At 30.9% G+C, this 17,456-nt stretch overlaps 1 protein-coding gene across 1 annotated transcript in view; it reads right to left on the bottom strand.

Annotated features, from left to right (window-relative positions):
- Positions 1-392: 392 nt before the first annotated feature.
- LOC106458281 (ataxin-7-like protein 1) overlaps positions 393-17,456 on the bottom strand; it is a 49,289-nt gene continuing 32,225 nt past the window's right edge. The window contains exons 6-12 of the mRNA XM_013917772.2: positions 15,186-15,444; positions 12,059-12,176; positions 10,581-10,740; positions 8,727-8,854; positions 5,760-6,927; positions 912-973; positions 393-567 (exon numbers count right to left, since the gene is read on the bottom strand). Of these exons, the coding sequence (XP_013773226.2) occupies positions 971-973; positions 5,760-6,927; positions 8,727-8,854; positions 10,581-10,740; positions 12,059-12,176; positions 15,186-15,444 (1,836 nt within the window). The 3' untranslated portion in view covers positions 393-567; positions 912-970. The remainder of the gene's footprint in view (positions 568-911; positions 974-5,759; positions 6,928-8,726; positions 8,855-10,580; positions 10,741-12,058; positions 12,177-15,185; positions 15,445-17,456) is intronic.

Raw genomic sequence — 17,456 nt, 5'->3', positions numbered from 1 at the left:
AAAAAAAAAAAAAAAAAAAGGGGAGGGGGGAGGGTATGTAGGTTAAAAATAACTATATTTCCTAGAATATTAAATGCTTTTTTATACAATTAACAAGCCTTATCTGAGGCTGATTAATTCCCACCCAAATATATCCACATTTAACACTGGAAGAAGTAAAAAATATCATCCCCATACATACAAAATGAGATGACCTTATATCACAAGTCCATGTCGTAAATTTACTTATTAAGAGATTTTCTGATGATAAAAATAAAATGAACACTTTTTAAGATACAGCAAAGCATTTTATGTTACCAGTAAAATAGTAATATGAAGTTTTGATGGTGAGATTTCTAATGGGAACATTGTATGGCTTCAGAGTGTGTGTAAATGACTTGTAACTGTATTACCTTCTACAGCTGATGCTGGATCTTGTGCTAAACCAGGTGCATTAGTGGATGTGGCATGGTTGAATAAACTTGACACATTAACTGTTGTAGTTTCTGTCTGGAGGATGTCTAAAGGACAAGGTCCAAGTCCATTGGGAAGGGAAGCTGTCTGGTCAGGAACTTTGCAGCTGGACTCCTGTGAAATAAGTTTGTATATAATACTTAAAGATATTCAAAGAAAACTTAATAATTAATTATTATAATTAATAATTAAAAATTGGTAATTTGTAGCCTACTGACAATCTGCAATAATGTTCTCACAGTAAATAAAGAAGACATTCCATCCATTCAAATTTTTGGGAAATAATCTAAGTTATGCTACAAAAAAGTACTTTTTTTCCTGAAGGAATTACAGAACAAATGGATGCACAAGGATTTTTTCATTTCACAAACCATTCAAACTGCTATAAAGCAATATGCCACATCTCAAGTCACTTAGAAATACAACACACATTTGCCAGTTATATTTTTATAAAATACCTCAATTTAGGAGCACAGCTTAATACACAACTTCCCAGTGTCCAGTTACCAGCTCACTCTCACTAATAACATATACAAAAAAAATTCCAAATATTAGCAACAGATTTTGTCAGCTTGAAAACACAAAAAGACTGTTTTTCAGAGCGAAAATGAGATTTTGCACGTGGTGAATAAAATCTTTTCCATATAACATTTCTCTCAAGAGATTACTCTCCCTTTTTTTATTTTTTAAATGACAATGCTCATAAATTTAAGATGCCACATCACATGGATATATATATTTTCACTCATTAATTCACAGTTACTGCAAAACTCTGCCCAAGATCAATTCAGAAAAACTCTTACATGCATATCTGGTTCATCCTTCATTATCACCACACAGACAATTCTGAAACCCCACAATTAAGCATAAATGGAATAAACAAGACTCCTTAGTTTCATATTTTCTGTTACCGGCATATTTTGGTGGTAAGCAAAGGCAATAAAAGTGGTTTATTAATACTTTTAGGACTACGAGTTTAAATATAAAACAAACTTGCTTTAAGTTTCATCTACATTTTGCTAAAGGCATCATTTCATATCAAATCCAAAAAACTAAACAATTACAAGTGCCTAACACTTTTAAAAATGACTATCTAAATAGTTAAATATGTACTGTTAGTATTACCAATTTATCCCATGCTAAAGAAAAATGCTTAATGCCTGTTAATGTGCCATGATTTGATTGACTTATAGTACATAGCCTAACACTACTAATAAAACTAGAATGAACAGGCTAAGAAATTAAAACATGTATTTAATTTAGAATGAAAAACAAAATACATTTGATAGGATCTTTTATGTCTTCATATATTTCTAGAAAGAAATAATCTTGTTTAATAAGCAATATACGATTTAGATATCCTACCTGCGTTTTATTTACATGCGTACAACATGCAAGTAAAAACTAAAGCTTATCCTGTAAAAGAACTCATTTGCATATTCATTTTTCATTCAAGGATCTCTAACAACTGAATAACTCTGAATTACTCAGTAAGTAAATATAGTTTATGGAACTTCTGTGCCTGTAACCTTTAATATAACTGAATTTTTCATAACATCTTACAAACAATGTTTCTTTCAATCTAAAATATACAGCAGCAAAGCACTAAATGCATTCCACTACCAAGCAAATCTTTTTTTTACCAAGTTTCTTTTAATAAATAAGAAGCATTTTGATTCTTAAAAACAAACCAAAGGAGTTGTTTTAGCTTTCTCATGTTTTATAAGAATAATGAAAGTTGAAATAGTTTTCTTCTCACCTACACAGTCATATAGTGTAGTTCAAGTGATACTCTGCTTGACTATAATTGGAAACTACAAATTTTTCAGTCACTACTGGTTGATGACCTTTATGATATAACTTTAATAAAGGGTAATCATTTTAAGATACACTTTCAGTAATCTTTTAGATCTGTGATATAGTACCTATTCATAAATCACACAAAGTATCCTCAATCCTCGCCAAAGCTGGGCAAGTTATGGTATATATTTGCTAATCAATGGGTTCATTAATTGATTACATTTTATTAATCTATCAGAATACCAAGTCTCCTACAAGCAAAAAGAAGAAAAATAAAAGGTGTATGTGGTACCATCTTAACTTTTTACATTCACTACATTCTTCTAACACGGTACCAATTTTGCTATTTTTATTTCATATTGATTTAAAGTAATTTCCGAGTTACTCTTGATTTCGTATGACAAACTTCTTTTGAAGGTTGCCATTTCAGCATTTGCAAAAAAACATTTTTTTGTTAAAAAAATATATACTTTCCAACAAGTTTTACGGATACTTCCTACTTGGTAGATAAATTGATAATGTTGACTAAATACCAACACAAGATGGCCATTTTGTTTTTCAAATATGCAGTAATCCCATACAGATCTTCTGTAATTCAAATAAATTTATAATTAAATAATGAAAACACGTTTTACTCACGATAAGGTGTAATAGCATTTTGATTTAAAACATGTCATGATTACAATTACAAATAATTAAGTACTCAGATGATATATTTTATATCTGTTGTTTGAGTAGAATAAACACAATATTCAATAAAGATTTGAGTTATCACAATGTTTTACAATTGCTACCAAACTCATTAAACAGTAAATTTATCTGACTTGATGACAATTTTATCTGGTGAACACAAAAAAAACTCTCATATTTACAAATAATGGAATAAAATAAAATCAAATTATATTTATTCACAAACAAAAACATCATATTTAAACAAACAACCAAACATCAACAAAGTACCTTTATTACGCCTTATGTAATATTCTTGTGTATAGGTAAACTATATTCTCTAAACATTGTATATTTGGTACTGTGTTAAACTTTTAATAGTTTTCTTTGTTACCCATTCAACCCACCTCTAAACTATATAAGCTTACCTACCTTATCTCAAGTTATCTGATGTCTTCCTATTAAATATAATTTTTGTAGCTTTCAAACAGATATAACTTAACATATAAATATTTTCATACTTCATAACAAACAGAGCATTTACAGAAACTATAAGAAAACACCTCTTAAACCCATATATTTACTCTATTAATATGTGATAGTGTAAGTCTGGCTCTATCCAATCATTTAAACTTTCTTTATAGCTACTTTTAAAGTTTTATTTTATTAGCAAGTGATCAAACCACTTCATGGAGCACCATATCAAGGTTTCAACCAAGACCTGTACAAAAACTAAACAAAACACTCATATTGTTGTATTCGTCTAGAATTAATCAGTTATTGGTTGAGGCCGTAACCAAATCGCTACACACTCCAGTTGGGTTGACTTCAGAGAAACCAAAAAATGCTTCTATGGTAACTAATAGATCAATCAAATAAAACACTGACATCTAATATTTCTCTTTGATACTATTGGCTGTTTTATTCATTAATTTTTGAAAAAAAAAAACAAAAAGAGGGGTTTGGACCACCTCAAATCTGTGCCTACTTATACAACATTAAGCAATACAGCTATTGATTTCTGAAAAGAACAGGTAGAAGGGGTGGTGGTTTTGATCCCCTTAAACCCCTCTCCTAAATTCAAACCTGCTTATACAACATTCAATAATAAAGTTATTAATTCTAAAAAAAATTGTGGGGCTTGCCCCCTGGACCCTCTGCTAGATCCACACTTGTTTATCCAACATTAAAATATGTGGTCATCAATTTCTGGAACAAAAATGGAGGGGGATTTGGATAATCTGGGCCTCCTCCTCCCCTGATATGAACCTACTTACAAAACATTAAAGAATAAAGTTATGCAGTTATAAGTTAGAAACATAACACTGTATATAAAAAAAAAGAAGTAAACTTATACTTCATTTAATACTTAAGTAGCCAGAGAGTTGGCAGAGGGTGCTAACAGCTAGTTGCTTTCCTTTTAGTCAACAGTTCAAAATTAGTGAGAGTGGTAGATAGCCTTAGTAGCTTTGTAATAACAAAATACACAACAAGGAAATTTAGTAGAAATGGAGATCAAACCTGAGACCCTCAAATCACAAAGCATCCCCCTAATTCACACTCATTATGTTGTTTGTAGTTAAGCACAAAACTATACAGTGAGCTATCTGTGCTATGCCCACAGTAAGTATCAAAACCCAATTTTTAGTATAAAAAGGCCTTCATACTTACCACTGAGCCACTGGGGAGGGGGGGTCTATTATGTAGCTTTGTGCTTAACAACAAACAAACATAATGACAATATTTTGAATACATGTAAATAATACAGTAAATAACAGAAAAAACTAATTCTGAGTGGTTGGTTATGTTTGTGAAAATCGATTTAATCATAACTTTGAATAATCAATTGTTAGAATAATCGAAAACATTAATTTCAATTAGTAGATTATTTTTGTGAGATTAATCAATGTAATTGCTGCTCATAGATAACTGATTATATTGATTAATCAATTAAATCACCCAGCTCTAATTCTCACCTTTTGATATTTTTTGTTTTAACTGACAGAATACCGTATTTCATCCTATTCATCAAGTACTTCAGGTCCAATGTAAAGCTACGTGTAAAACAAACCTAATGCTACTACAAGACATACCGTAATTGTAACTTTTATACATTACTTAAAAGTCAATGTCTAATTCAATGAAATTTTGAAAGCAAATGCATATATTTACATTTGGGTGTGACATTACTGACAATATTTATGTTGTACAGAACTTTGTCATGAGATTTCTACTTAGTCTTGCCAGTTTCTAAGTAATATATATATTTACATATGAAACTCATTATTAATCATACTGACATGGAAATAAAAAAAAACATTTTAGACACAGCAGTTACAAATTAGGCAATAAACATGTTATCAGTTCAAAGAAATAGTCTTTACACAAAACAATCAGATCATATTTTGAGCACAATTGTTAAAGGAAAGTCATTACATGCAATTTTGTAAAAAGGTTTAAAACTGTAAAATACAAAATTATACAAGAAGAGTCTTCATACAAGTAGTTCCAAAAATAGTTAAATACTATTTAAAAAATATGTATTTTCAACTAGGGGAAAAAATATACAATGAATACAAAACTGTTTCATGCTTTTTGGGAGTTAAGGTGTTTTGTACAACCCAAATTATGGGAAGTCACTAACACAACAGTTACTTATCAAATTTAAGTTTTATTAATAACACTTAAACTTAAGTACATACAGAAAGCAAAATGTATTAAAACTTGCTTCAAATTACCAATAACAAACTAGAAATATTAAAAAATACCTATAGCAGATAAATCTAAGCTGATCAATTGTAAACCAGAAGTGAATTTAAAACATTTTTATTACTCACTTGTTTTGTAAGTGGTCTTGAACTAGTAGAAGTGAGAGAGACTGGGTGGCTATTGAGGTTACTACTTGCACTATTAATATCTCCTAAAGCAGCAAAGAATCCTCCTCCTGTTGTACCTTTGATGAGCAGCCCCAGCCCCAGTGGATGTGATAATGTCGTGTGATTGGATGTTGTAGTAGTAGTAATAGTAGTAGTTGGTACAGACCTACCTAAAACTTTACGGATCTTTGATTTGGATTTGGCACTATTGCTGGAGGAGTTAGTACTAGTGGTTCTACAGTTTCCTGAAGCTTGAGATTTTTGGTTTCCAATAGACTGACTGTTAATTAATCCTAAATGGTCAGATATTGATGACTTGTGTAGGTTTTGTATGTGAGAAAGTTGTCCAATAAGTCCCGCACCTCCAAGAGTTATTCCAAGACTACCACCAGGAGTTGCTAGCAATTTTGGACCAGAATTGGCAAATCTACTTATTTTAACAGAATGTAGGAGTGTACTAGTGACTGGCAATTGACCATTGACTACATCTGCTCCTGTGACCATAATACCTTCTTCTTTTCTAGCACTACTTGATGACGTGACTGTACTTTGTAAACTTGTTGAATGGCTTGTAAAAAAACTGTTTCTACCACTAGTAGAATAAGACACAGTTTGCAACCTCGGCAAAACACCAAAGTTTTCACCTAGTGTAAATGGATATGACAAAGATAGTGAGTTCCCTGCATTCACTGCCACAGAATCAGGCACCAATGGCATCATCATATTTCCCAAAGTTTTATTATTTGGAGCACTGATTTGAGCAGATGATCCACTAAGTTGTTTCTTCTTGACACCATTACCTGTTGAGCTGGAATGTAAACTATTTCTTGAAAGGGTTAAATCACTGTCTTTGGTTTTTAAAGCCTTACTCACACCAGGCTTTGATTTCAATGACTTGTATGCAGAGATTGCTGTGGATACTTTAGAAGATGTGTTAGTGACAGTTGTAAAGGATACAGGATGAGCGAGTGCTATTGGAAGAGTTGTTACAAAAGTGTTGTTTGTGGTACTATTTGACAATTCTGACTTAGAAGGTGAAGAGGAAGCATCAGGACAGGTGAAGTAATAGGGGTCACTTGAATTGGAAGGTTCTGGAACTGGAGGAAGCCGTGATTCCACACACAGTTTCCTTCAGAGAAAAAGTAGAAAATATTTTGTAACAACTAATTTTTTTGTAAAGACAAAGACTTATGAGAAAAATACATAAAAATAAAGAACTACAAAACTGTCCTGTCATAAATCAAAATATTAACTTTTATCTATATCTAGAAGTGTTGTATCTTTACAAGAAGAAGTTCAAATGCATTTCAAGGCTAGCTTTTATAATTTCTGAGCAAAACATTTGACATCAAGTTACACTTTTCACACAAATTTTTTTCTTCCTTATTTGAAAAAAAGAAAACATAATAGAGATGAAGCTTCAAAGCAAATAAAATGATTTAATTTTTCAAACAAAATTCCACATTTTATTATTAAGTCATACAAATGCAATGCTAACACCATTTTAAGCAATAGAAGGCAAAAATTTAATGCATCTTAACCTTTAACCCTATTCTTAGTAACACATTATATTCACATAAAATACGAAAAACTTTTGCTAACCACAAACTAAAAAATTATTTTATTAATTCAATTAGTTGAACTCTAAACAAACAGTTAAAACAATGTCCTAAATAATATATACGTTGACTACACCATAGATGTATTGATGACACGTTTGTATTTTTAATCTAATATACATGACATTCAAATATTGACTTTATAGTGGAAAATGAATTGCTTTGGATTTGAATATTAGTACTATGATAATTCTATTTTTTTTCTTATCTTTAACCTACTTCAGTTATAAGAAATATTCAGAAATGCTATGGAGTGATTTTCTGTTTCTTATTTTCACATTTACTAGTCATCATAGGTTTAAAAAAAATCGATCAAAATTTTATTTAAACCCCAAGTTTACCCAAAATTCACAATAAAATCAAAATTTTTTTACATTTCAACATCCTTGTGATATAATGTTGATCATCTTGGTTTTGGACAAGATTTCACAGGATTAATAATTTACCACCTTTCTACATGTAAAAATAAAACCCCTAAAGCCCACTGTAGAGTATTATTTGTATATTTACCTACATTATTTCAGAAGTCGCAATGGAATGTCTACTAGTTCCAATTTCAAAATTCTGTGCAGTGCTACTGACAAGAAAACTTTTCATATTAAAGATTCTTCTTTCAACACTTGAAGCCATACCTAAATATTAATAATTTGTTCAACTTGTACTCTTTCAGAGCAAAAAAGGGTCTGAAGCCATCTAGTTTTGTAGATTTAGTTCTCAAGTTTTGTTTTCCTTGCAGTTGTTACAGGCTAAGATGTAAACCATATTGGTTAACAAATTCTTTAATAGTTAGGCTGATGAGAATTTGTATACAATAAAGTAATAAAAAAACTGCTAATACAGGATATAAACAAATTACATAAACAGTAATGATCTTTCACTAGGTAAAGTCTGGTAAAACATCAATGCTATGTATGTAATTCTTTTATTAACCATTTTTAGATGTTTTTTTATTTTATCTATATCAAAAATTTATGGGATACTAAAATTCAGCTAATCAAAAACTCTCATGACCCCCCCCCCCTCCCAGCCAACATACACTTTGTTACCCATTTCATGTCTCAATCTGTATCAGTGCAAGTTGAAAAAAAATCCAAAAGCTAAACTGTGTTAAATCAACCTCCAAAGCTATGTCACCTCATATTTTCTTTACTTATAAAGAAGCACAATTTTGTGAATTTAAACAAAATTTACACCAAGATGTAGTGTAAACCTAAAGACATACAAAGTTCCCTTGGATAACATTTAGTATCATTAATCTAGGTCAAAACTGGTAGCACTTCACAAAATAAGTGTCTCAAGATGCACTCACTTTAGAGGAGGAGGTTGTCCACCACGTTCTGCACACAATGCAGCTCTCAATGCTGCCCTAGGAAGGTCCCACCGACGATCTAGTAAAAACATTCCACTCCCTAGTTGTCTCAAGCCAAACGTACAAACCTAAGATGAGTTGAAAATTTTAATTTTTCGTACAGATCAATGTTACCAAGATATACATACAAATTTCAGAATTAACAATGATACAGGGTCTTCACACTTCAACATTTGTTTATAGAAATGTAAGCATGGATTTATTGCTTCTCATTATGAGTAATGACTCAGCTTTTGTTTGTTATATGGTAACAAAAGTAAAAAATTGCACATAAACATGGTAAAAAACCTTTTACAAGTACTGTAACTTCTCCAAACTTGTGTACACTTGAACAGTTGAAAACAGGTAATTTCATCATACAGACACAGAACACATCTGATAAAACAACTACAGTATAGGATACCTTGAAGTACTGGGGAGGCTGCCATATATGAAATGGAACAAAGTTTAATGGGTGGGGTAATATAACCTATGGAGAGTGTGGGGGTCATATCCAGTAATAATTTTTATTTTCGTCATATAAAAAGAATAGAAAAACAACCTCAATTATATTTGATATTAATCACAGCACCACCTATTGATAAACACAAACAATAGCTACAATACTTTTAAAGTACAGAGTTATGTTAGCAGTGCATTGACAAGATATATACTATATCAACAAATGTGTTGGGATTGCTATCCCAACTAGTAGAAGACTTGTTCCATAATGTTTTGCAAATTAATTCCAAGATACAAGTCAAGAAAGTACAAGGAAGAAAAATCTGACAGATCTGTTATTAGATGTAATATTAGTGATTTGAGTGACCAATTTTACCAGGTTTACTATTATCAAAATCAACATATGGTAATGTGTTGAAGAAATCAAAGACTGCTGAACATGGTAATATGAAAGGTTTCACTTCTTGGTCCATATAAGCTCTGATGAATGCTGTAGAAATCAACCCCTCAACAGATACAGTGTATGTGTTGGATCTGCACGAGTTGTCACACAAGTTTTCATTTTTTATCGGCTAGTACGGAACTACACATCTAACAAAAAAATCTTAAACATAAGTTCTCCTGAAGATATAGCTTGGTATTATCCCCTAAACACTTTAATCAGATTCTTAGCAGTTTTAAAACAAAGAGGTTTAAGCAGTTTTTTTAATGCCAATGACTTACATGCCATTGTAAATGTCTTTTACGTATTTGTAATTGAGAAAACTGCATAAGAATAGAGTAAAAACAATTTTATGGGACAGTTTACACAGTGAAATGTACAAAATTGGTATCAACAAGTATAACTCACATGAATCAATAATAACCTATTTCCTACATCTGCTAGAATTGGTTTCTCAAATTTTTTTTTGTGTCCACTGCATTTATTCAACAAATACCTATCTAGATATAGCCTTGCAGTGGGTGTATTTTATACCTCTCTTGACTCGTAATGTGAACGAGCGCTTATGGGGGAAAAAATTACAAAGAGAATATGTTTTACATTTTTTTTTAAACCAGCTCTCGGGTGAAAAAATAAAAAACTGGCATATTCTCTTATACATTTTGACTATATATTTGCACTGGGTAACTGTTAAAAAAAGTTTGGAAGATGTACATCAACTGCATACTATTATATGAGTAACAGTAACAACAAAGGATATATTTATTTCTTTTACTGTTATTTGACATCAGCACCTATTTTGCAGTTTAGGTTTTCATAAAAAGGACCTTATGGCCATTTCATGTTTTTGAACTTTTTATTCCAAAAACCACAGTAGACTCATATATATTATAATGCTAAAATTCACTTACAGCAGCTGGACGGGGGTGATGCCTAATAAAAGGAAGATCTAATGTGGATGTTTTGGTGTCCTCCAGTTTACTTTGGGTAGTTGTTTTCACTTCCTGCTTGTTACTAATTGGTGTTGATGAAGTCGGCCTTCCTGGGCCAAAATTCAATGATGAAGGCGATCTACAGTTGTTAAGAGTTTAGATTCCATGTAAAGCATTTATTTTTTGGTTCTATATCTGCTATACCAATTAAAGAAGAGAGTAATAAAAAATGTAAATTTAAATCCTAATAACAATGAAATTGAATTCTAAAAGTTACAGTCTACCCAATGACTAGTGTTATGACAGTTACACATCAATAAACTACCACCTTGTATAATTAAACACAAATATACTTAACTATTCAAATTAAATAACTGTTCATAAATAAAAATCAATATTAACTTGCACAAATGCTGGGGCCCTTTCTTCCCCTCACCTTCTTTACACAATAACTGTCCATACACAACGTGAATTTATCTTACAAAACATTCCTTCTGCCTAGTGCTATATGTGAACGTCTTCACTTCATGGTGACCCTTTTTATAGTCCATAGCACAGACACGAATGGACACCTCTCAAGACTTAATTTGCAATCTTCTGGGACAACAGCTTTATTATCCAACATGAAAACTTAGAGAATGCACTTGGCCCATTCTGCAGGCATTTAACTGTAGCAAATACATGATAACTCCAGAAAAATCAAATTTGTATCCATAAGCAGTAATTTTCACAACTGCCAAACACTAAAGCAACTAATGTCAACAACTTAAACATCACACACTAAACTTAAAAAAATAAATAAATCTCTCATTGGTCCAATTTGTCTTTTTATACTTTCAGGAGAAGACTGGAAGTTGCATGCTGTGTGTCACAGTTGTAATATTTAAGGAGCTGACATCACAATACGGCAAGCTAAATTACTCAGTACATTACAATCATTGAAATAAAATATCATACAAATTACACAAAATACTCTTTAGCGTAATATTGGCAAGAACCCTAAAACCAAAATACATTTTTTAAAAATAACTATCAGGATTGCTTGAAATTTATCTAACACATTATTAATGGAAAAATAATAAAATACAAAAGTCACAAGGAATCTACAATGAATAATGCAAATGAAATACAGGACATAACTACACTTTACAAAGCAAAGATGATACACAGAATACTTCAAAATTACAGTGCTATAGTTGATAAATTAGAAGCTGCACCCTAAAGACAAGATAAAACTTATAAAAAATTTGTAATATAACTAATTAAAAACTGAACACATGAAAAAAAAAAAAGACCTTACAGATAACTAACATAACATTCACAAACTGCAGTGCTACAGAACATTACAAGAATGGAAATTATGACACTCAAAACTAAGTCTTTCTGAAGAAACATAAAATTATAGTTTATGTTATAGGATTTAGAATAATTAAATCAATAAACAGCAGTTATCTTACCTGCTCTGTGGAATGATATGAGATACTGGTTTATTGGAATGAGCTTTAGGAGACTTTGATTGAGATACAGGTGCTGCCCTCTGGACACTACAGTTCAAACTAGAACCTTTTATGGACCCTTAGAAATATAAATTGGCCATATAGTAATTACCTAAATTTAATATATAATTATACAGGACTTAATATAAATATATCATTTCTGTAACATAAATACTAAAATATTTGTATTATTGGCTATGTACACTAGACCCAACTTTGTACTAAGCTCTTGATAAAAGATTTGAAACATTAAAGTTTTCACCTTCTAGATACGGGTTGCTCAAATTAAGCATGTCATGATCTTTTTTACATTGTTACATTCCAAATTTGATCATACTACTTTGTTATAAATGTATGTCAATAACTTTGCATTAAAATGTACTTTATAATTCAAATTTTAATTTCTTAACTTCAAAAGAAAATATTTAAATAAATTCTCAATCTTTGCATCATTTTTATTTATCACATGACACTTCAGTGCCCCAAATTGCCCATTTTAGAATTTCTTTCCACCCCTATATTATTATCTAGGTTTCTGAGGACTTACAAACACTTATACATTAGATATCACCAAGCTACAATTCAAATTTATAACATCTGTTTTTCTTGCTTTAATTAGTTAAATGTCATGGAAACTCGCATACCACACATCTCCTAGCACATGCTGTCTTCAAAACTATGAATAGTTCTTAGTTCAGTAGTTACAAACACTTATACATTAGATATCACCAAGCTACAATTCAAATTTATAACATCTGTTTTTCTTGCTTTAATTAGTTAAATGTCATGGAAACTCGCATACCACACATCTCTTAGCACATGCGGTCTTCAAAACTATGAATAGTTCTTAGTTCTCTCATTTACTACTGAATTATTTATGATCAAGAGAAAGAGAAGATTTTAATTTACTGCTTTCCTTTTGAGGTTAGCTCATTCTCATGATCAGTTTTGAGTTATTCTGCATCAACTTCAGAGTTTGCTACCACTGATATCGCCTCGACAAGGTAAGGATTTAATATTAATATTTTAATGCACACATAGCTTAATTGGAAAGCCAGTTACATTATAATAGTTTTAGGACAATATCTACTTTTGTTGAATGTTAATTTTTGTATTCTAAGTTACATGTTTAAAATAACTGAAAATTATACAAAGTACTAAAAACACCTCTACAAAAATAAAGGGTCAACTTTCATCCAGACTTTGAGAGCAAAAAAGTAATATATGTAAGTACTAAATTCCTTATTTTTTTATTCATTGTTATAAAAGTAACTAAAATGTAAAAATCAGAAGATTGTTAGGTTAGATATCAAAATTTAGCAAAAAAAACAACTCTATAGCACAAACATCTCTCACAAGTTCAGCTTATTGTAATTTGACTAAGTAACTTGTTGTTGTGTTTACATAAAGCTTTCATGTTGCAGTAATTTGCTTTCGTATTGATCTAAGTTGCAGTAAAGCAATAAATCTAAATAACCGAGAGGTTTGAATTGTATTAGCTTTGGCTTTAAGAATAAGTCATTTTATAGAGAGAGAAAAAAAGAGGTAATTTAGATTTACTTCATATCTTTTTCTGGTGGTTACAAGGTTGGCCAAATGGACCAAGCCTGTATACAGTGTTAGAGTATATAAAATAACATGTAAGATTTAAAGCTTTACTGGAAAACAAGGTTTTAGAGGTAATGCAAATTAAATTTGAGAACTGTAAAATGAAAAAAAGTATTTTTAATCTTAACGTGAAATCACCTTGTACTTAAACTATTCAAAGTCTGAGGCATTCTGACTCTATAAAAATACTGCAAATCTTTAGTAAAAATTATTAACAAATTTGATTTTTTGTGCACACAAAACTTTTAATGTTTACTAAATGTTTGTCGAACTTCATGGAGATACACTTACTACATTAAGAGTTATATATGGTTACATGGTGGTAATAAGGTTGGTCAAATTGACCAAGCCCATACAGAGAGGGTTAACTCAAAAACTATATTTCCAAATACACTGTGAAATAGCCCTGGCCATTTGAGGCAATCTTACAGATGTCCAAGCAAAATTTCATGAATATGACATATCATTTATATCTGTAAGCTTGAAATTCTAAAAATTACATTATGTTTTTCATAAAAGAAAAACTAATCAATTTTTTATCCTTATTCTGCACAATTTATATTTAAATACTGTATTTTATTCCATAATACGTGACAAAGCCATTGCTCTTAACTAAAAATTATGCTTCTCAATACAGAATGTCATTGTTAACAATGTTGCCCTGAAGAAGAAAGGTCCACATTTTAAAATGTAGGAAAATGATCACAGAATGAATCATAACAGTCATACGTTTATCTGACTTTTATGCTTGGAAAAATATCACTTTGAATTATGAATGAGTCTTAGAACAATATTTATATTTTGATGCAGTCTAAACAGATTTTAAAAATATTTTATGATGAAAAAAGATGGTTGGTTATAACATACAAAATCTCAGATGAAACTATTTATATCATTTAAGAGGCAACAAGTCTTAAGGTGTAAAACACCTTAGTTGATGGAGCATGACATTGAGTAGTAGTTCATGTATGACATCACATTCAACAAACAGAGTATAGTTGAAAAGCTGTTGTATATTTCTCACACTGGAAACCTTTATTAGACCAGTAAGACATAGTGTAATTTTAATTATTACCAGTCTTATTGTGATATTATGTAATTTAAATATTACTACAGAAAGACATTAATCCATATTGTTAATGCCTAAATATTCCCTCAATAAATATGAATCTATGTTTAATCGTAATATAAACAAAACTGCATCAGAGTACTAAATAAGTACAGTAATTGGCTTCAATGTATCCATGTTAATATTATACATATGAGCTTTATCTGCATTATATTATCAAGATTATACATTTTTACCCATTTCTTGAATGTGGCTTTGGCATATTACCCAATAATCTATATTTCAAAAGAACACAATAACCTGGGGTGAGTAAAAACTTAATAAAAAAAAAAAGATATTATTTTGACCAAAACGATCCCAAAAGCAAGTATGTTACTGATGAGCCTATTAAAGTTAAAACTGTTACCATACCTGAACTATCTTTAGAATGTGGGCTTGAAGGAACAACTATGTTTCTGCTAATAGCTGCGGTTGATAAACTCTGTGTTGGCTTCTCATTTGTAGCATTTTGGAGTTTTGACTTCAAGTTTTGCACATCACATACACTTGAAATTGCAGATGCCTGGGATGCCTTAAGAGCTGCTTCTTTCATGGAACGATGGTCAGCAAGAAGTTCATCAAAATTCTTCTTCCTGCCAATAACTTTTCTACGTAGAGACAAGGAGTGCGTCTGTGCAGGAAAGGAAAAAACTTTATACAAAAAATTTCTTCAAATTTATTTAAAATATTTTCACAACGGCATAAGATGAAGTCATTTTACAATGCTTAAATAATTTTAATTTGTACTAATCCAGTAAGTGTAAGCTGTATAAAAGGAAGGTTGGTATCAAACTTAATCTTTTAACACTACAACTATGTTTTGGTTGATCAATTGAAAATACAAGTAATACTAGTTTTGACAAAATACTTTCCAGTTGGTCTGCGACGGAATATACTTTTTCTAATATTTTTCCATATTACAATTAAAACATTTTAATTTTACTGGTAAAAACACAAGTTCTTTTCGGGTATGGAAATCTTATAAACTTTTGTAATTAGTTTCAAGCTGTTGCTTCATAGCCAAAGAACTGTTAGGTTCAGATAATGTACAGAATACTTAATATGACAAAGACTCAATAAGTTACTTTACTTCAAATTATGGCTTAATTACAGTGATACTGAAACAAAAACATGAGATAGCAATATGTACATATCATGAATAAAGGATGAACACCAGTACATGCTTTTGAAGCTTCACACTTAAGTAAAATATGTTGCTAACTAAATAACACCCTAGCATATGGCTTATGATTTGAGCTGTGCAAGTAGTGAAGTTTTCTAATTGATTAAAGGTCATGCTCCTTCACTGACTACCTTCAACTAATCGATCACTGTAACATCAGATAGCTATATATAAACATATGTGTGTATAATAAACAATTATTCTCAAATAACTTAAGTTGGATTAAAGAAAAGGCAAAAATATTTTCGCACAATGTTTCAAAGAAAATATGAACATTACCTATTTGGCTAATCACTTATGTGAAGACAACCACAAGGTCAAAGGTTGCCATTTTATTTGTTTTTGAAATATGCTGTAATCCCCATTGATCTGTGTAAATCTAATGGACTGATAATCAAATAATGAAAACAGAAGTCATTAAATAGCCAGTTACCAATTTATTTATGCAAACTGTTTGAATACCATAAACATAAAATAATATTTAATCAATAAGTATTTAAGTCATCAAAATACTTTGCAGCCACCTATGGTACTCACTAAACCTAACTAAACCTTACCTGATGACTTCTAATCTAAGAAATTTTCTGTAGCTAATAAACATATATAATTTAACACACAAACACTTCACCCAGAGTACAAACTTTTCTAGGTAACCATAAACCACTAAATGTACTTTACTGGACAGAAAAGTCTAATTCTTGCTCTATTCAATCATATTTAAACTTTCTTTCAACCTTGAAATCGGTGACGAGGAACCCACTGGAGACGGCTTGAATGGGTAATGAAGAAAAATTTTAATATAAGCTTAACATAACAGCAAATGTACAACGTTTCGACAAGGTTTTATCATCATCAGGTGCAGGTTCATTTTTTAAAGATGCCTTCAATTTCAAATATACACTAGAACAACTAAATTCAAGAGCCTTAATGGCTAGTTTTGATGTTGTGTCACTCTTCACCGAAGTCCCCGCCAATGAAGCTTGCAATATTGCACTCAACCTCTACATTAATGATCCCAACAGATCAGACACACAGTTTAAAACCAAAATTCACCGCAAAAACACACACACTGGTCTCTACATCCCCTGGAATTCTGCTCATGACACCACACAAAAAATCAATACACTTAAAAACCTCATAAACACAGCCATAAGACTCTGTTCAACGGACTACATAAATGAAGAAATTAACCACTTAAAGCATTCCTTTATTCACACCAATAAATTCCCACCAGCTATAGTTGAAAAGCTCTCCAACATTCCCCACAATAAAACTCAACTCACAAACAAAATTGACACTAACAAACCCAACAACAGTACATTACACTGCAGTTTACCTTTTGTTCCTGAAACCACCTCAAGAATTATCCACACTTTGACTAAACTAGCCATTAAACACAATATTCCTGTCAACATCAAATTCTCACAAAAACCTGGCCCTAAATTAAAATCATTACTAAA

The sequence above is a fragment of the Limulus polyphemus genome, unplaced genomic scaffold, assembly GCF_000517525.1.
Source record: "Limulus polyphemus unplaced genomic scaffold, Limulus_polyphemus-2.1.2 Scaffold439, whole genome shotgun sequence".
Taxonomy (NCBI): Eukaryota; Metazoa; Arthropoda; class Merostomata; order Xiphosura; family Limulidae; genus Limulus; species Limulus polyphemus.
Note: the sequence above shows the minus strand (reverse complement) of the source record. Positions and strands in the feature narration are given on the sequence as shown.